This window comes from Falco cherrug, chromosome 3 (genome assembly GCF_023634085.1).
Source record: "Falco cherrug isolate bFalChe1 chromosome 3, bFalChe1.pri, whole genome shotgun sequence".
Taxonomy (NCBI): Eukaryota; Metazoa; Chordata; class Aves; order Falconiformes; family Falconidae; genus Falco; species Falco cherrug.
Window position 1 is genome coordinate 9117080 of NC_073699.1, and position 21955 is coordinate 9139034.

Genomic DNA, 21955 nt, shown 5'->3' on the forward strand with positions numbered 1-21955 from the left:
CAAAGATAAATATAAGTAAAAGTATACAAGGACTTTGCAAAGCCATTGACATTATATCATGATCATGTATTTAAATAGCTGAAAGTAATTTATAGTCTTAATATTCATGGGTATTATAAACTAGAGGACAAAATGAAGACGGGCCTAAAACAATGCCTGCAAAGAAAGATAATGATGACATTTGTCTAAATGCTGCCAATACCCCACACACATCAACAGACTTTATTAACACAAATCCTTTTCAGAAAATGGATCTTCAGATTTGGGGATTTTAACTTAAATTTTCATTTTTTCCTGGTAAAATCCAGTTCACATGATGCCACCACCGATTTTATAACCAGCTGATGAGAGCTGTATATCTTTACTTAAAGAGAAATTGCTTTTGCTTACAACAAAAACATAAACTAAAGCCCACTTCCATTTTGAGCTGTGTCCAAAACATAAACTGGACCTTTCCTGAAAAATTCTTTTTGTTTCTCTCAAAATAAAGAAGGGGATATTTTCCTTCTTAAATACTGAAATCCTGACGGTGTTTCAGAATTGTGGCATTTGCCCATTACCTGGTAAATGGCATATCTCCAATTTTTGTTCCTATCTCAAGTGCACTTTTGAGGCAAATCTCTTCATCATTCAGACCTACTGTACTTTTGTTCACTTCAGGAGAGGTCTTGGAGAGTACAGACTAGATCACTTCTGGATAAAAATAAGCCAAGAGTATGCACTACAGGAATTGATACTTAGTCCATCGAACTAGATGAGATCTTGCCTGCAGCAAAAAAAAACCCTGAGGTGAATTTATTGTAGGAATTGTTCCTCAGCACCAACTGCTTCATTCTACAGATCCACTTTTACAGGTTCACATTACTTGCTAACATAGGTGAACCTCATGTCTAATAAAAAGTAGATAGGGAGAAACTACCTTAGGCTAGGTCAGTGCTGACATGTTTAGTCAGCCCTCTTCTCCTAAATTTTAGCTATAATTTTCCAGTCCTTTTAAGAAGACCTACTGAGTAGATGTGATTTATACAATCAGGTCTCTAAAGGAGAGGAAGAAATTATGCAGAATAGTAATATAAAGTAGGAGAGTATGGTCACAGTTTTGTAGTAGCTCTTTCTGATATTCGTATTACAATTTATATTTATACAATTTATATGCATAAATATGTCATATTTCCATGCTTGTAAAGTACACCCCTCATAGTCTACAATGCTCGTGAACAAAATCAGAGCAGAGACAGGCTATTGAGTTAGAAGAAATGAGCTTCCAAAGTACAGAGACAAGAGAGATGCCTAAGCAAAAATTTCAATTGTATATTCTGCTGTTGAATTACATTAAAAAAAAAATAACCCCCAAAATTATATTCAGTGGGGGTCTAGTACAAATATATATGTGTGTGTGTATGTAAGTATACACGTATATATTAAAAAAAAATCTTTATGATTTGCCTGTGAGTTCTACAGGGGGACTACAAATAAAAAATGAAGCCTGAGTAAAAGTTACGTTTGCCCATATGCCTTTGTTTGTTAACTGTCTGTCTTATTTGTGTTAGAATGTGTTCAGCCATTACCTTTCACAATAAAAAAACATACAAAGAACAACAAAAATGATGAGACAGGTCAAATTTACATTGAAGCCACTGAGAGATTTCAATTTTAATAAATTGATTGATACGACAAAGTATGAAACAGGTGACGCAAAGTTAGAATCATGAAAGAAATGAAAAATATTTTGTGATATATTTGGTTTTGAAATATGGTCTATGTAGATAGGGTTTTTTCACTACAGTAATGAAAGATAATATGAAGTCTATTTATTTACTTATTGATTTTAATGGAAAAAAACCTAGAATAACCCAATTAAAAGATAATTTTTTCAAGAGAAAAATTTAGGTGTGAAAAAAGGATAAAAGGATTTATGAAGAACTGACATAGTTTTCTAAACATTGGTTTATGCTTTTAATAGTGTATTTATTCCTGTGGAAGCAAGTACTTTCTCCTGAATATGTGCTCTTGAAAATATTCCCTGTATTTTTTTTCTAAACTACAAAAATTAATATTTCAAAACTTTTTATATATGAAAGAGAAAGGATGTATACATTATTCACAATCTGTGATAGAGAAATCTTGTATGTAGAACACAGTCAAAAAAGCCATCGTTTTTTTCCTTAAAGTCTCATAAAATGTGTAATTTTAAAATACAGGCTATGTAAAATTCATCTGCCCTTTCTTTTGGAAACATTTTCTAGCTGTTTTGCAGCATCCATTAGTAATGCATATGATTTACACATGTTTGATCATGTTGTTTGGGTTTATTTTTTTCTTTTCGCTCTTCCATGTCTCACTGGGAAAAGAACTACTCTAAAAGAAGCATGTGCAAACCATGTGGGTATATGTTTGTATGTGTAAAACCAGCAGCTAGGGAAACTTAATTTGATTATTCACTTTTGTTCTGATAAATGATCCAGATTTCCTTCTCATAGTCCCTCTGGTTCCACTGTCTTGACCTTTAGAGCTTTCATCCTTAAACCTTCATTGAACTGACCCAGTTTCATATGGAAGGAGGACAAGTTTGCTTTAGTTGGTGGTCTGTTGAGATCGTAATCTCTGGTCTTCAGAATCAGCTGGAGTTACTGGGGTTGACCATCTCTTAGGTGTGCCCAGCTGAATCTGTACAAAGTTAGATTATTCTGCTTCACTTCTGTGATCTTTGCAGTTCTGTGGCTTGAATGAAAAACAAACTCATCTACAATGATAAACAAGCTCATCTACAGCTGCTGTCATGCTGGAAGGCAGCTAAACAATGAGCGTACTGCCATTAAAGTCACTACTTTTTCACTGAATTCTGTTTACAGATTGTACCATTGAGCTACTTTCTACCATTCTATTTCTTTGTCTGTTCCCCTTCCTCTAAACTGGGTTGATAACACCATCTGTAAATCAATGTACAGTTATCATCTATAGCTCTTAAATAAACATGGGTTTGTAGAACCTGAACATCATTAACTTTCAATTCATAGTTCATAATAGTCAGTCAAAGTTCATAATACCTCCAGGACTTTGACAGCGTGTTGCTATTCAAATCCTACATACACCCTGCAGTGCTGATATGTGCTGCTAATTTGCTGTTGCCATGACTAGTTTATTACTTTGTCCACAGGGAAAAGTGCTTTTCCATTCTTTTCACAGCAGGCAGTACTGCTCAGCAAGGAAATGTAGCAGTTCTTGCGGACTAAGTAGAGAAAGAGCTGGTATCTGCTGCCCTGGTGCAACACAGCACAGATACTATCTGGGAGAGAGATAGGTGTAGCAGCAGGATTATCCCACAAAACATAGTAATACTTGGGGGGGGGGGGGGGGGGATGGGGAGGGGAAATATTTTATTTCACTTTTAGGAAGTCATCTGGAAGCACCTTACAAGCTTCCCTCTGGTTTTGGTGTGTCTGTGTTGCTGTGCTGAGGAGCAATGTATGTTCGAATGCAGCACTGCAGTCATGGGGAGAAATATCCTCCAGCTGAAATACATAGCTGCTTCTTTATAACCTCTTTATAGATGGGTATGTGTCTCTTCTTAGCTGTGCTTTGTACAGCCCAGCCTAGCTGAAACACCTGTTCATCTGCCTATTAAAGTCATGACATTCACAGATCACGGGCAAGCTGGAGAGCCACTCTGTATATTTTTTTTTCCATCTTCCAAAAATGTTTCTTGTTGATCATTCTTAAAAATTAAAACAGTGCCTTTTCAGGCAAACAGGGCGAACTTGCTTCAGCAGAGAGGGCATGTATCAGATTTTTTTTTTTGAGAGGGAGGTTAATCAGCATTTCTGATGTTCTTTATGTGTATGAACAAAACATTTTTTTATTTGTGGAATGAAGAGAGGTATTCAAGTTCTCCTATGATTTTCTCTTCTAAAATACAAATGCCATTTCACATTCATATCACACTTAAGAATGGATTTGTGTAGGTTTATCTTTACAGGGGTAAAGATTATATACTGAAAAAGAAAAATCCCAATGATTCCCATACTCCATGGACAGTTCCATGGTGCTGATAATAATGGAGTCACACAAGTCCCCAAAAAACCAGGAGCCCACAGTACTAACACAGTTGACTACGAAATGAATGCTTCAGAATGACAGAAATGCTACACTGCTACTAGCTGCAGCTGGTATATCAAATTAGGAAGAAAGTAAATTACTGTTGCTCCAGGTACCAGCTGTTCCAGTAATGAAAACTCCACTAAGAAGTCCTGTTTAATACAAACTAATCTTAAATTTATTTTTATCTTATGGAAGATTGGTGTTATAATGGCTTGTTAATCACACTGGCTAAGCCCAGTCTAACCAGATCAGGAAATTAATGAACAAATTAGCAAAGAAATCTTGATGCGTTTATGAATTTCAAAATACTTAGCAAGGGTTTCTCACTAATTTTACCAATTTTAAAAGTACATTTATAGAAAATTTATTATTCAATTAAATTCTTACAGAAGATCATCATCCTGATAAGGCAGTAGGTGTGCTGGGACATAGTTTATTCATGATTTCATAGCATAAAATTTCATTGTGACAGATGTTTGGCATCCCACACCAATTCATGCTTCTGGTAAACGTATCATTAAAACAAAAAATATTCATTTTCAAGGCACACATATACTAAATTAAAAGCTCATTTTTGCCTAAATATTTTCTTTTGTCTGTGCTAGATGATTTTTCAAAGCATATTTTGCAGCAGTCAAAACAAGGCCAGCTGGATGCCAGCAAGGGATGAATCTATTCTGAAAGCTGGAAGAGGCCCACTGCAAGTGATTGCTGTATTCCTTTCATACCCCTGAGCCAGCCTCTCAAAAGATGTAGTTTTAGAGTAAAGGATGTAGCTCTAAATTGGGTCTCATAGCAGCTCAACAAGAATGGCTATTTCCCTCTGCAGGTGTGGAAGGTGAGGGTAGGAGTGGGAAGCTCTGTACATAAAGCTTTTTTCATTTTTCTGTTCACATTGAGTCAAAATCCCCATTGTTCCTTTAACAGAATGTCATGGTTTAACCCCGGCCAGCAACCCAGCCCCATGCAGCCGCTCACTCATTCCCCTCACCCAGCGGGATGGGGAGGAGAATCAGAAAGGAATGTAAAACTCAGGGGTTGAGATAAGAACAATTTAATAGGTTAAGCAAAAGTCACGCATGCAAGCAAAGCAAAGCAAGGAATTCATTCACCACTCCCCATGGGCAGGCAGGTGCTCGGCCATCCCCAGGACAGCAGGGCTCCGTCATGCGTAACGGTTACTCGGGAAGACAAACGCCATAATGCCAGATGTCCCCCCCTTCCTTCTTCTTCCCCCAGTTTATATACTCAGCACGATGTCATACGGTATGGAACATCCCTTTGGCTAGTTCGGGTCACCTGTCCTGGCTGTGTCCCCTCCCAATTTCCCGTGTCCCTCCAGCGCTCTCGCTGGCAGGGCTTGAGAAACCGAAAAGTCCTTCACTGAGCATAAACATCACCCAGCAACAACCAAAACCATCAGTGTGCTGTCAACATTGTTTTCACACCAAATCCAAAAGACAGCACTGCACCAGACACTAAGAAGTAAATTAATCCTCTTCCAGCTGAAACCAGGACACAGAACAATCTTTATGGGGCATGTGGCTGGTACAAATAGATCTGTGCTCTTCTGTGGATGTGGTTTTTGGCAATTATGTGCTACTTCCTACACATAAAATGCAATACTACAGAGTACTCCTTGCATGCCTTTCCACAGGTGGCTTACACACTGTTCTTTTCAGAGGCTGCACCTGATATGTTCATATAGTCAGACACTGTGATCATCATCCAGGAGGTAGATCTTGCCTACTGAGTAAGATAGGAAAATACAGCTTGCCTCAGTGCTAGAGAGCAATACTCTTCAAATACTGTAAGCAATACTTACAAGAGAATATTCTTGTAAGGCAGTTTTCACTGAATTCAATCTATACAATACAGTTCTGCTGAATGTAATCACCATCAGATATCCTTGAAAGAAATGAGATTTTGTAACAAACAACTTTGCACTGAAAACAAATATTTTAATAATAAATATCTTAATAGAATTAGAGACACTAGTTTTCCACAGATTCAGTAATTTGTGTATCTAGAGTATTTTCCTCTCAAAAAAGATGAGCAAAAGAAATAACTAGTTTTCTGGCTTGCTTATTTCTGGCAAATTCATTAGTCAATGTGTAATTACCTGTTCATTCTTTGATTTGGTTTAAGCAAGAACACTCTGTTAATGTATTACCTTCCTGAATGAATTGGATTCTTCCAGTAATTGACTTATTGTCCTACGTAAATTAGAATACATTATCCTTTATTGTTAAATGTAGTTCGATTTATGGTGCAAATATTGCTAGAGTAAGAGTTTCATAAACAAAGAGATGCTAATTAGTTTAGGATTAGCTGATCTAATTCTAAATAGGTACCAGTGTTTTGTGATCTCATTAATGAATATGTAGTTTCTATACACATGTCTTTCAGGTATAGTTAAAATTCATCTTTTGCTAGGTTGTATGTTTGCTTAAAATGCCTTATTCACAGTAGAGATTCTCTATTATTCAGTGAGTAAAAATATTTGTCAGAACAAAGCAGAAAATTGTTCTTTGCCATAAGCTGTGTTTACATTGCCTTTTCAGAGAGGCATTAACACGTTCCTCAATCCTGGTTTCTGTATTTGGAGCAAGCGTAATAAGATGGTGAACTTGAGAACTATCTTGCAAATCCATGAGAACTTAAAGGCAGACAGCAAGGGAAATAGGTAATGTTTGATGCTTAGAAGGTCTCCAGCCCATAAATTTATTATTTAATAGGTAAGGTTGTTCTTATGTTCAAAAAAGGCATGTGCAAATCATCTGCCACACCAAAGGGATATTTTTTTTTACAAAAATTACTAAAAAATGTGAATATTATTTCCTTGAACATAATTAGCAACTACTGAAAATCCAAATTAACTATTGATATCTGCAGTACTTTCAGTGAAAGAAGTTTTACTTCTGTGAACAGTAATAAACAGATAAAACCCCTGTCACATAGCAAGTAATTCCTGCACCAGTGGAAGGATTTTATTGTAATTTCTGTCTGACTGAAGTTTTATTGTTAAAATTGCAAAAAAGCATTATTTGATCAAGTTTATCGTATCTCTTCCATCTTGAAGCAATCAAATAATTTTATTTGAGGTTCTGGAAAATCAGAGGGGTGGGGGAGAGAGAGGGAGAGAGACATGGTGAGTTATTTCCACACAAGAAAAGACTTGTTTCTATTGTGAGATCTTCAGTTTGTTAAAACTTAAAAGTGGAAAGAAAATCTACCTGAGTGTGTGAATTTAAACAAAGCAAATGTTTATTCTCACTCTGCAGGGGGGTACCCCGCTAGCACTCTGCAGGAGAGTATTCTGCTAGTACTTGCAAGGCCCTAATTATTATTGAATAAAACCGGAGACAATAGGAGGCTTGCCATTGACTTTCTCAAGGCCAAGATTTAAGCTTTATGGGCACAATTAGGCTTCCCTGGGTCCTGGAGAGATTTTGCCATGGAAAATTATTTTCCCCAGGACTTCAGGAAGAACCATATGCAGAAGGATTAGGAACAAATCAACACCTCTGTTGTTTTGTTGGGCAGCTCTTTCAGAAAAGGATGGAATATAAATTCACCCAGACACCACTCTTCTGCCTTGCTTCCTGCTTCTTCCCTCTCCCAAGGTCTTTGTAGCAATAAACTTGCCAACCTCTGTCTGGGGTAAAATGACTTCTATGCTTGTCTCTTCCTTGTCCATCCCCAATAGCAGCAGCAGAGGTGGTTGTTCTTTATTTTGTCTGTATAAAACAAAAGTACAGCCACAGCTATAGAAAGTGGAGATCTTACCACAGCCATACAATAATTTCTGTTCCCAATTACAAAGATTTTTAATTTTTTTCTATCTATTATACTGTGTTTTCCCCTACTTCTTCAGAACATTTATTTTATCCATTAAGAACATGAGTAAATCTTGCAAGTAAATGCTATAACTTCATGTAAACTCAACGCATTTTTTAAAAGATTGCATTGGGACAATCCAGCAGAGACAATCACCATTCAGATTTATAATTAAACTGCTCCACTTAAGCAGAAATAATTTAGTCTTGAGCTGTGGAAGATATTTTTCTTTTGCTTGTTAGTATATATGTGTGACGTTTTTATTAAAAAGAAAGCAACCAGTATTCTTGCGCAGTGCAGCTTAATGATATGTAAAATATGTATGTATCCATAATTTACAATATATACAGGTTTTCTCTGATTTGGTTCAGTTCTGTGTGGTGCCATATAAATGCTGTTTTAAATAATTCAAGCCTGAAGCCTGAATTCTATCTGGCACTACCTGTGTCTTAAGAACCTGCTTTTCTCCCATCCAGAGATCAATTGATTAAAAGACCCCACTGAAAGAAAATAACTGTTTCTGCAAAACTGCCAAAAAAGGTTTCTATTGGTCAAGCTGGAAGAAAATGCAAACCATGCAGTGTGTCACCTACCTGTATTGTTTCAGCATAATGAAATAGATACATACAACATAACCCTTTCCTATGCTGCTTCTGGAATCTGAGGAAAATCAACAGCTGCTCTGTGAAAAGCTGATTTCATTAATACAGCCTTTACAAATATTATTTTGAGAAAACCTTACAGCTGGAACATGGGTCACATGATTGCGCTTGCTTGGAATTGAGACACCTGGGCGCAAAAGAATTCTTTCAGCTTCTGTGCTGTGCTTTCTGTTCCTGTATCTCATACACATTAAGCATTATTGATTCATGACTGCTGGATGATTTTGCATTTTATTTTGTGTCGTGGTATGCTTGTTTTCCTGGGGATTTTTTACCCAACTTAGGTTAAGACAAAGATATTAAAAATTCAGAAAGTAGAATATTTCACTCATACAATTCTGTGCCTGTAAATGCCCTAAAGTTACGCCTGTTATGTATGTGTTAAAATTAGTATTTTTCACTTCTGTGATAAGAACTAAGATTTTTTTTTTCCTATTTAGAACAGAGAAGTAGCCACAGAGTTCATGACAATATGCCTTGTCACAGTGATGGGCAGGTTGAGGCAGAATCTTTCTACTCTGTCAGTTCCTGCCTGTTCTAGTGTGTCATAAACCAAAAAGAGACACCTTAATGGCCAGTGCTGTACAGTAGGTGTGATTAACAGAAGAGTTTTTTTTGTATTTAATATAACATTAAATTTAAATACATGAGGAAGAGAGTTTTTATATTAATTTCCAATGCTGTCAGTGAAGAAAAATATTTGAAATTGTGGAAATAAAATGTATTATGGGAAAGATCAAAATGAAGAAAGTTTAATCAGCACCAGAAGAATTTAATAGGCCTTTGCTCTAAACCCCCCCAAGATCAGACTGGAATGGAAAAGCATACTGATATAAATAAAAAATGAAATAGCAGAAGATTTATTTGCTACTTAAAGTTGCAATCAATGTCAAATTGAACATAAGCTTTTATAATCGGTTTAGAATCTTTGACCTCTCCAAAGCAATGGACTTAAACTGCTATTCTTTCAGCATATGTTTCCAACATTGTGTTTACTCAAAAACAAGGACACCCGACAGATCTAGTCTTTCTTTTCATGTCCTAACGACAGGAACTTGTTCTTTTAGATTTATGACAGAGCTACCATTAAAAGTACTTAAAAGTTGTGTATGTATCAGTGATTTTAAAAGATTATTGTTAATGTTATCATCTTTGAGACATACACACAGAGTCTGCAGCGTATGTAGACTATGGGGCAATGCAACAGGAGTCTGTATGGTGATCTGTGTCCTTTCATGTCTCTGCAGGTCAGAGAACTGTGGCTTCCTAAAGCAGGGTAAACCTAGTTTAGGGAGCCTTACAGAGGATGTGCTTCTAGGAGCTACACTGAACCTCTGACTGTCCAGAGAATCTGTTACTAGATATTTTGCAGAGCTCAGCCAGGGAGCCAGATTCAGGCTTGGGATTCCCTTTGAGTGTGGTCAGGTGCACCATTTCTACAACTATGGAGGTCAGCTAACTCCTAACCACAGTCCCCTAACACAGGACTCACTAATGGAAGAAGATAACTGTCTTCATGACTACTGTTCCTTTAAATTTTTATGAACGCATAGTTGAAGATATATTTCTTCTCCTAGTTGCAGCTGTGGTGTGGAAATGTATGCTGCTCCACAGTTACTGTCCTTCACATAGGATGCTGCCTCCTCAGAAGTGTATCTCCAGCAGGAAGTTGGAGTTTTCCATAATTAATTTCAGAAGAGCCAGACTTACAAAGCTGCTTTAATTAGATGGGGCAGTATGATATAAAGCAGTTCAAAGGAACTCAATTAGCTCCAGACATTTGGGTTGGAGGAGTAAAAGCAACCAGAGGAAGGAATGGGAAGCTATGCAGAGCCATTATCTCTTCCAGCATTGGATTTCATTCCATAGCCCCTGTTTGCCATGGCGGCTGTCAATAAGCGTCTGTCTTTTTTTCTGTCACTTCAGCAACAGGATGTCATACAGTATGCTGCCTTCTCTGTGACATATTCATAGCTAATCCTACAGCCTACAGAAAGGCATTCCCAACTGGCATCAGCAGGTCAATTCCTATGAGAGAAAATGGTTGTGCAACTGAGCAGCTGAAGTTATAGCATCTATGGGAAATTAAATCTCAAGAATAAAGCCTGTTCACAGTGTCATGACGCATTATTAGGTGAGATGAGGCATCTCATATATTGATCATGTTGGACTTGGTATTCAAGCATGTGTATTCTGATGCTAATGGTATATTTTCCATGTAAAGCCCAACTAGTTACCATATAAGGAATAAGGAAAATAAACCATGATTTTATACCTTGTAGCTTAAGACATCTATAGAGTCTAATTCTACAGAAAATGGATCACATTCACACACCCTTGAAAGCAAATAGTTTTTGTCATTTCTTTTCAAAGTACAAACACCTCATTTTAGACTGAAAATATCTAACCTTGCCAACTGCTTAATTTCAGTGACACTTTGTAAAATAAAGCTCCTGCTTGTTCTCAACTTCTTGAACAGTGGTTATCTGGTGATCTTCAGAGAGACTATCTTCATAAATATAATTAGGTAGTCATTAGGGATTATAAATTCTCCTCTAATAGGTCTCTTACATTTTTTCTTATGAAGATAACATGTTTCATGTAAAGGCTTCCTAAGTCTCTAGTATCTATTTTTATTTTATTTGTTCATACAGCATATTTTGTATTTTCGTGCATTGATCTTTTATATATGTTCCAGAAAGGATACGGCAGGGAGCATAATGCAAAATAATATATTACTGTCAGTATGTAGCATCCAGCGACACGCAGGGCATTTTTATATTCTTACAGTGATTCCTGTTTCAAGAAGAAATAGTACAATCATATGTACTACCTAAAAAGAGCACCACCGCTTGATACTTACCATTTTAATTAATTACAGCAGTGCCATCGGGTGTTTTGCCGGTCTTGCACAATTAAATAGCAAGAATTCAGAATGTGATTGTAATGTTGTCTTTTCTTCATTTAGTTTTCAGAATTAAAAAAAAAAAAAAAGAGAAAGAAATATTTCCTTGAAAGGGAATACAAGTATCTGCTGCTGAAAGCTGTGATGATTTTTCTCCAGACCTCTGTTTGTGGCCAATTCCCTTCCCTCATTTCTCAGTTTCAGGCATCAACGTTATGCTCCCACTTAGCCACCGGGACTCCAGCCAGGCACTGGTACGGAGGGAGCGCCAGTGCTTTCACAGATGTAAATCAAACCAGCTCCACTGGTGCCAACTGAAATGCATTAATTTGTAAGAGGTGATGTCTTGCACAGACTCCTTTGAACCAGAAGATAGGTTTACCATAGATTTGAAGCACACAGTAGTGAAAAGAAAGGAAAAGGCCACATCTGCGCATGAAGATGTGTGGCGTGACCTCACCTTTCCCATCTGATGCACTAAGGTCTTTGGACTGTGAAGGTTTCAGATTCAATTCTCTGCTCTGTTCCTGTAAATACTCTGAAAAACTCTGAAATTAAAAAAAAAAAAAAAAAAAAGATGGTGAGATCATTTGCCACTGAGCTGTCATCAGCAGCTGCACATTTCATTGTAGCTGGTATTAGTTCAGCAGGATGTATAAAAGTGCATTGAAGAAAGAAGAAATTAGAAGTTGATAAATTTCCTCAAGTTTTGTCTTCCACTGTTGTCTAACGGCTAATACTGAAATTTGTTGTTGGAAGCTGTGATTATGTTGTTGCTTTACCATGGCAATGCCTAGAGGCCTCAGTCGATTCATGGTCCCATCAGCTGTAACCATTCTGCAGAACATTTCTCTCAAATGGAATTCAACATAACTGTGGCCTTAAACCTATCAACATACATTCACAGAGCACATCATAACGTGGTATTATATGAGTTCAGTAACAATAACATAATAAAAAAACCAACTTCTGATATCGATTCTTACTTTAAAGTTTAACAGAGAGAACCAGGACACTTTCCATATGTATCAACTCCAACTGAAATGGTGATGTAAAAGTCACCATCAGAAATATATGCAAGTTATAACTTACATAGATAATTACTTGTATGGTTAATCTATAAAGACATATTTTCGATAGATTTTTATTACAATATTTTACTAGTGCATTTTTTTTTTTTCTTTAGCAGTATTTTTGGTCTATAGGAAATGAAATTTCATTTTAAAAAGTACTAATTTTGGAATGTGCTTTTGCAAAAGTTACTATTGAAATCTGCATAATGTAAAAAAACCATACTTGTAGAGTTGAATTAGAAAAATAACAGTCCCTGACCCCTCAAGTCAGTGATGTTGATAGGGTTGAGGATTCCTTTGAATTGACCAAGTCAGGTACTGTTTTTATTCCTTGCTAATGACTTATTTACCATCATATTACTAAATGCCAACCACACTCATTATTGGCAAAGTCTGGTCTGACTTAGTATGTTTAAACTAAATCCCTGTGACAGAAGGAGATAATATTTTATTTAATTGGGTAATCAGTGTTTAATTTAAATAAAGTTCAGCTTTATTTGCCAAACAGAAATCATTAGAAAAAGTGTGGAAAACCTTGTTATTTAATTCCTTTTGAATAAGAACATATTCTAATATAATTTGGACACTGTTCAAAAGATACTTCAAAATGCAGAACCATGTTGGCTATTACTATTTTTATAAAAATTAGACAGAAGTATGCAATTCATGGAAGTAAACATTTTACTAAACATAGGAAAAGAAACCATAGCAATACATCCCTAAGAAAATTAATCATGGTCATAAGATATGCACAGCTGGCTAGTTCAAATAATTATTTTTTTTATCCTTGGTATATTTTTATATACACACACACATACATCCTTTAATTGACATTTTTAATTGCTGTTTAAAATTCTCGTAGCACTAAGAAAGCCTAGTCATGGATGAGGGTCGCTTGTAAAAGCCCTGTACAGAGCTAGTACAAAAACACCCCTTCCCATTGCAAATAATTTTCAGTCTCAAGAGGAAACAAAACCATCTTTTCCAAATAACCTTTAAAAACCATTCTTTTCTTTTTTTTTTTCCTTTTTCTTTCACCTCATAATTTTGCAGTTGGACTCCATGATCTTAAAGGTCTTTTCCAACCTAAATTATTCTATGATTCTATGATTTTAGTTATTACTTTTTTCCATGTGTTTATTTTACAACTTCTTTTTCATATGACCCATTTTGTAATAGTGTCCTAACTCCTCCCAGCACAAGCTTTAGCTTGCAGTCTTGCCTGATTAATGCATGTTAAATGACTATTCAGAAGATGCCCAAGGTAATTCATAGTTTTAGGATCAAGAAACATTGGTACTGAGCAGATTTGTGAGCAGATTTTGCCTTGTCCCTAATTGTCCTTGGAGCGTTGTATGTAGGTGTGGGTGTGTGATGGAGAGGGGAGGAAAGAAAATATATTTGATTCCGTTTGATTAGCAGCAATTGCATTGTTGTTTTTCATTATTCAGTTTCCCGAATTAGTCTCTGAAAAACTTCCCCCCACCTCCCTCCAACTTTTATCTCAGCAAAAATTTCAACTTTTTTATATATTTAGAGAGAAGGAAAAAAATACATTTATATAAAAACACTGTGAAAGAATCTAATTACCAGTTTTTAAAAGGAACTATGCAACCTGCGTAGACCATAAAGTTCTTGCTAATAGAAAATATGTGTAGAATAAATATCTTTTAAAAGGGCAATATTCCAAATAGAAAGTCTTCTTGGGTGGTTAGTATTAAAGATTTCTTTAGACTTATTTACACCCTCCTCTTATGTAGTGGGCATCCCTGTTCCAACACATAGACTTTTGCAGTAGAGGATTGCCAAAATAGCTGTGCTTGCATCCATGCTTTCCAAACAATAATGGCTGTTTCTTATTTCCTCAGTTCAGGTTGTCATCCTGTTTGCAGTTTTAGGCAATAACTTGAGTTGACTGACTATTTTGCCTTCTTAGTTTTCATTCTGCATCTTACCCAAGAAAGGATTTGTAGACTGACTCAGTCTGGCATCTGGTATCGGATATGATTCAAGAACACTGTTACAGTTTCTGCATAGATTAATGCAATTTATTTCACAAATTGTCTCCATCTTATTATTCATACTTGATTTTTTTTATCAGTCTTTTCTTTTGCCATATGTGTTTTTGTTTGCACAGATTAGCAAGAATTATGGGATGATATGTCTTCGTCATCACAGAAAAATATTCATGATTTTCTGCACTAACAAAGTTTGCTGCAAAAAATGATTGATTTTACACTTGAGGTGGATTTGCCCAAAGATCTGACAATAAACTCTGTGTTAATTAGGTAGTGAGAATAACGGTGCAGAACTGAGCAAAAGTACAAATGAATCCCTCGCATTTCCAAACCTTTGTGGCATTTTTAGTATTCAAAATTTACAAACAAAATGTAACAGTAGGGAAAATCCATGTGGATACAATCGTGTACCACCCTGTTGTAGTAAATTCAAGTAATTCTGAAATGTAAACATGCGTGGGGGATCTAGGTAAGATTTGAGCACTTGTTTGCCCTGTAGCTTTGCTCAAATAGCAGAAGAGCAAGAACTAGAAAATCAGTATAAGCAAGAAAGAGAAAACAGGATACAAACCCAAAACTACTGCTGGACACAGTGTCAGAAAAGCTGGTCTCTGACAAATATTCTGTATATTTTTCAGCACAAAAAATAAATGTATTTTCTTCCAGTGCAATGCAGCTTGTAATACATAAATCAGAGACACACTAGCAAGCACTGAGTCTTTAGCCTAAACTGCTTTCTTGAAATTTCAGGCATTGAAAGTCAGGATAATTAGTTTGCCCAAGTCCAACCAATGCTAGTTCCTCACTCTCCATCCTTCCATTTAATCTCAGTACTGTATGCCTTTGGTTATTGCAGAATTCAGTTCATTTTTAATTAAATCAATCAGCTATTCCCCTGCAGTAATTAGGGACTTTGTAATGTTGAATTGCCTCACAAATAGCTCAATGTGGGTTGCAAATAGCATACATTTGTGCTTTGTTCAGCAATGGCATCTAAAGAAGCCTGTATCGAAATCAGCAGATTAGCAAGATTTGATGAATAAATACAATGTGACAGATCCCAGCTAATGTAAAGCAATACAACTTTGCTTAAATCAATGGAATGGTTCCTCGGTTATACTAGCTGAGTGTGAAGCACAGTAAACACATCTAGAACTGTAGAATTTCTAATGCTGCCAGTTATAAAGTTTTTTTTCTCCAATGCATTTGGAAAAAAGCTATGCTTGTGCTTGTCTTTGTATTTCACTCTTCCTCTTAGGAGCCCTTGTTTTGCTTTTTTCTTGTTATACTTCTTGAATTTTTTCCCCAGCTAGGGGAAGCAACTATAATTATTTCTCTCTGGTATAATCCAAGTGTTCGGATAACACATGCAACGCAGCCTTATTTGTTACTAGTTGAACATAAACCCTTCAGCTGGCAATCAGAAAGATACTCAACCATCTCAGCTTTAGAGCCAAATCTGATGACAGGAGACGGGAGTAGAGACAATATTCTTGGCACACTTCTCTGTTTACAAATCACTGCTTTGAAACCACATTCCTTTGCTCTGTGATATTTTTACTTCCAGGAGTATGGAACAAGGTAGGCTTCACAGTAAAGCCCAGACATATTTTATTTAATACAGGGACACAGGGGAAGAAAATGGTGTGGTATAATTTCTAGCGTTTTTTCTTTGAGCTTTGTCATCAACATTATTTTTTTCCACTTCATGTGTATCTGTTAGCCTCTATATGATAGTAGAAGGAAAATTATAAGTTTTAACTGATCAAGGTATAATGGAACAGCAGGGAACTTGTGAGCCACTTAAAATGATGAGGAAGAAATAGGCATTAATTATGTCAGGCTGCATTATCTTTTCATTTTGCAAGCAAGGAAATATTTTAACATCTCAGAAACAAAATGCTTTACTTCAGACTGGAAAGATAATTTAAAATCACATGCAGGGGGCAGCTAGATAAAGATCAGAATCTAGTATATTCACTGAGCAGGAATGATGAGATGAAAAAGTAGGCATAGATAGGCTATATTCATGTTCGCTCTGTCCCACAAACCATGACCTCTTCCGCGGTCACAAGGACCTATTTTCAATTTCAAGGCGATAGCTATAAATGTTAATAATTGCCTTTACCTCTTTCTCTGTAGCTTAGCTTCTTGCCCCATTACCAAAACCATTTAGTTTCTCAGTAATTCATTTTCTACATAATCTCCTTTCATGTCCTGTGTTTCCTCTATTGTGTTTCACCTTGGGCAGTATATAATGTAAATAAAGCCTATACCCATAATCACTTTACTATACTACTAAAGGGAATTCACTATTGAAAACTCTACAACCTGTGTCCATTATAGCAGATCTCTTTAGTTCTCATTAGATGGGACAAGCAGGTGAATATTTTAGAAGCTATTTCAGCATCAGTGATGTAACCTTGAATATATATTCAAAACATTTAGATGTATTTAAAGAATGAACGTGAAACAGATGAAGGCATTTGAGAAAGAAGTTAATCATACTGTATTTTGATTACAAAAATTCCTGTATTTGACATAGTGTTTAAGGCCACGTTACAGTAGTATAGACACTGATCAAATGGACAAAAATGTCCAAGAACCTATAGTCAGATATTTCTTTTTTCCAAATTAGAAATAGAGATTTAACATACTTATAGCCTCAAAAATGGGTATATTTGTATTTAAGGCAAAAATAATTGAGTTAAGGAAGGAATGATTGAGTCTTATATTATTCCAATGAACAAGAGAACTCCTAGCTTAACACTGACCACAATGTGGTTATCTCAGAAAGGACAGAAACAAGCAATCACCTCTCTGTGTAAGAGGTAGTATTTTTAATTCTGTTTAGCATTTACTGTAATTAAGAGGTCTATATTGTCTTTTTTAAAACCAGGTCTGAGACTGAGTTTAGGATTCTGTCAAGGTCTTTCATGTTAAATGAAAATTAGAGACTTCCCTTCTACTCTTTAGAAAACCAAATGCCTGTGAAAACTTTTGACACTGTCATGTCATCTCATGTTTGTTTGATGTGCTTACTGGTGGTTTTCCATCCTTAGTCTGAAATTTCAGTTTATAACAAATTTAAAGCCCTGCTTCATTGCAGTTTTAGGAGTGAACATTATTCATGAGAGAAAGCAGGTGGAATTTTGAAATGCTTTCTATTCTGGGTACTAGATGGGGATAAAAAAAAATTAGGTAATGTGCTACTCATTTTTTTTCTTGCACTTAGGGGCAGTTACAGACTTTGAAACTGGTTCCTCTAATGCCTTTTATTACATAAGAGAGAAAAAAAAAAGCTCCTTCCAGCCTAGAAAAAGCCATTAATGTTCTTTTCCTCCCCCTTTTTTTTTTGTATTCTCAAGCTTCATTCAGACTTGGACAAGGGAGTGGGCACTGTTAAATATACCCTTTCAGGAGATGGTGCTGGCACGGTTTTTACCATTGATGAGACCACAGGAGACATCCACGCCATAAGAAGCCTAGATAGAGAAGAAAAACCTTTCTACACACTCCGGGCTCAGGCTGTAGATGTTGACACCAAGAAACCACTAGAGCCTGAATCAGAGTTCATCATCAAAGTGCAGGACATTAATGATAATGAGCCAAAGTTCCTGGATGGGCCTTATGTTGCCAGTGTCCCAGAAATGTCTCCAGTGGGTGAGTAAGAAGCTTTAAACACTTTGATAACTATTTGCAGATTACGTAATTGTCTCAATGTGCATTTCCTGCTGAGGAAAGAAAAAGAAGGCTGACATGAAAATGTATCTTCTAAAACTTATTATTAGAAATGTCTGGCTTTGTTCTTAGAAATATATAGATTACAGGGGTTTTTTAGCTTTATTTGCTTATTTAGAAACTCATTCTCCTGCAAAATGAATACTTGTCAGTCTTTGAGGACAGGAGGAGAAAAAAAAATAAATTCAAGGCAGGTATCTAAGGTCCAGGAGTTCTGTGTACCCCCAAACCTGATATTTCACATAATGAAGTACATTCTTCTGTCTTCCTAGTTTACGTTGACTGTCTACTGTACAGAATTAGATGGTACAACAGCATCTTACCATTACTGTTCTTTTATTTGTGGCTGTTAAAGTCCTACAGCACTTGCATGACCCCCTAATTGTGAATTAGGAGGCAATTATTTATCCATATCCTGCTGCACTGTGGGTGTTGAAAGCAATGATTGCCCCAACCTGGTGCTCCACAGTGCAAGAACGGGAGTCAGAGAGGCTCAGCAAGACTGGCACAGGGTCTTAAAAACCTGATGTCGAAGAAAATATTGAGTGCATTGGATACTTAAGTTAAAAAAAAAAAACCAAACAAAAAACAAAAAACAAAAACAAAAACAAAAAAAACCAAAAAAAACCAAAAAAACCCCAAAAAAACAGAGAGAGAAGACTGACTGGAAACATGGTAAGTTTTAAAGAAGCTAGTATATAGAGGAGAGAACAATTTTCTTTCCAAAGAAAAGTGGACTGTAGTAAGGATACTGAAGCACTTTTGTTTGAAGAGTTTTGACACTACCATTGACATTTGCTGGGAAAGACATAAAGAGTATTGATCCTGCTTTGGAGCAGGAGAATAGACTAAATGGGCCCTTCAGGTCACTGCCTGATGGCTGATTCTGGAATGGTCCTGAGCAGTGTGTTTGCAACACAAGCACACTGCTTGTGTCCTGCTGCCAGATGGCACTTCAGGCTTCCCTGCAGGCACCAGAAATTAATTCATTCTGGGCTGGGAGGCCTTTAACTTCCCAATGCTAGTTTCAGCTTATTGCCATTTTCTCTCCTAAATTGTCTTTTCCCAGTACTTCACAAGCCAGCAGTAGTCGTTTAATACTCCCTGTAGCTGCTAACAGTTTCAGAAGTTTTCTGACTCTTAAATGTGCAGAGGGATCCTGTTGTCCCTTCAGCTGTGCAGCTCAGGTGGTGGTGTTCTGAAACACAATCCAGGAGACAACTAGCTATTTACACAAGTTGTTACATGGAATTAGTGAGGTGGTATTCTAACTGTAGTGATAAAAAGTAGTAGAATGTGATAAAATGTGATACGAATAGACATGTAGAGGTGATCTTTTTAATCTCATACAAGTGTTGAGATGGGTTTAGTATAGTCACCCACAGAGGTGCATCTATAGATTCACTATATAGGCGCACTATTGTTCTTGCCCCTATAGAGATGCCTAGTAATATTACTGTTATATTATTTATAGATGGAAAATATCTGTTGTATATTCAAATCTATTTCTGTGGCAAATTTAGAGAAAAAATTTCTCACCTGTGAATGTATGGTTAGTTATTAGATTGTTTTTGAGGCACTATCAGAGAGAAATAAGCAAAATAATAATGAATAATGCTATTTACACAGTAGAATGCAGTACATGCATTCAGTCTCTCACTGTTCTCTCCATATTCCTTTCTTATTTTCTTAAGTATGTGTGTGCAGTAGCAGACAAAATGCTAACAGTGGTATTATTTTGTGGGAAACTCTCTTCAAGGTGTGCCATGCATTATGGCTTTTACATTGACCGGCAGCTGCATGACTAAATGAGATGCAACCGAATATGCTGTGTCACGCATACATCATTTTAAAAGAAATGTTTTTCAATTTATTCTCCTTTGGGAGAACAGCAGCAAATGCCATGCCAAAGATGCATCCTCGTGATCTTCACTTTATTCAGTCACATTCACAATGTCTGTAAGATGTATTTATAACAGGGTTTTGGGTTTTTTTTTTCCTCTATAAGAAAATAAAAGATGGATGAAAATTGATCAGAAAAGTCAAGGCAAGGAAATTGTGCCCTAAATGGAGGCCTAAACTCCAATTAGTGGTTACTAAAGCAGATAACAATTTTTGCTCTTAGGTTGTCTTGCAGCAAAAATATCCAGAAATACCTTCTGTCGCCTATCCTGTGCCAGGAGATTGTGAGACTGGGCCTTCTGAGATGTAGGTCTCTCTACTGTCTTGCTCTTACCCATGCTTTTGCTGCCTTGTGCAAGCACAGATTTCTCAAAGGATCTTAAAGTACTGCTGCGTATCATCAGTAGCATTTAGTTGCACCTACAGAGATGCCTAGACCTATGACTGCCCGAGGATGACATTAAAAATCACTTTTGTTTTTTTAGTTGGTGCAGCATATGTTTTTTCTTGGCTTAGGCAAAAACCCTGATAAACTCTTCCTCTTATCTATGTTTTTACATTTTCATTTTCTAGTTGCTAGTTTTCAATTCCCAAATGTGTTAAACTTCATTTACTGTACGTTTGCAACAGTGTTTATTATGAACTGCACTCATGCACACTGTTTCCATGGTGGGAAATGCATTACAACATGACTTTTTTTCCCCCTTAGTAGTCATTTCTATGAGCCTGACAAGCTTTTGTGCCTAGTGACTTTTTATTATTTTTTATATTGATAGAGTCTTTTATTGTTCCATGACACTGGCATGCAAAGGTTTACTCAGTTTTGTAGTTTCTCCTAAGATTATTGGTACTAAGGAGCAAAGTATGAATGCCAGAGTTCATATTGAAAGGTGAATAGAGGGGCAGAGAAGTAGCTAATACAGTCCTCAAGACTTAACACCCAGTGTAAACAAACAGTATATATTCCATTTGGACAGTGAAATTGTATCAAACACCCTTGAAGTACCACAGTCTGCAGACATGAGAGGATTGCATGGGGCTGTGAAGTCTTGGGAAGAAAAGTGTCCTTCAGACCCCTCACAATCAGTTTAGAAATTTGCATGGCTGCATTGTCCTCAGTTTTGTAATGTCTCTAGCCTCCGTACTAATTGCTGTTGCTGAAGCTTTGGTGGCTGAAAAAATGCCGTAGCATTCATCCTCAGATTCAGAGTTCCAGTCATCAAGTTAGAGTAAAATACTGCATCAGCTTTATCCTGGACCTCGGTGACTTTTTACTGGAAAAGGTAAAAAAAGACGGAAATTTGTAGGATCCTCAATATCTGGCTTCCTGCACATAGATATGATTTAGACATATCTGTCAGCTGTACACTGGGGTTTGTATGTTTTTCTCTCCAGTCGATATGACTCCTTAAAAAAGATTATAGTAATGCATATCTTTTATCTTTTTTTGAAGTTATAATTTTAGGATTGCCATTTTTACTTAGTGGTGCCTTCCTTACTGGGAGCCAAATTCCCTCATATACTTTTTACTAAGAAAAAAATGTTAGCAGGATGTTTACAGTGCTCTAAAATTCTGATTTAAGCCCACTACAAACTAGCATGTCTACGGGTTTTATGCCAGAGGCTTGAGTGGCCAGCTAGCCTCACTCCTTCCATACGTGCACTCCAATTTGCTCATGTGTAATGGAGAGGACAGTCAATCACGCATACAAACAA

At 36.5% G+C, this 21955-nt stretch overlaps 1 protein-coding gene across 4 annotated transcripts in view; it reads left to right on the plus strand.

The window, feature by feature from the left end:
- Window positions 1-21955, plus strand: part of CDH12 (cadherin 12) — a 220714-nt gene that overhangs the window by 80556 nt on the left and 118203 nt on the right. For all 4 annotated transcript variants that reach the window (XM_055706192.1, XM_005444481.4, XM_027813008.2 and 1 more), the window contains one exon: window positions 17965-18259. In XM_055706192.1, the coding sequence (XP_055562167.1) occupies window positions 17965-18259 (295 nt within the window). The remainder of the gene's footprint in view (window positions 1-17964; window positions 18260-21955) is intronic.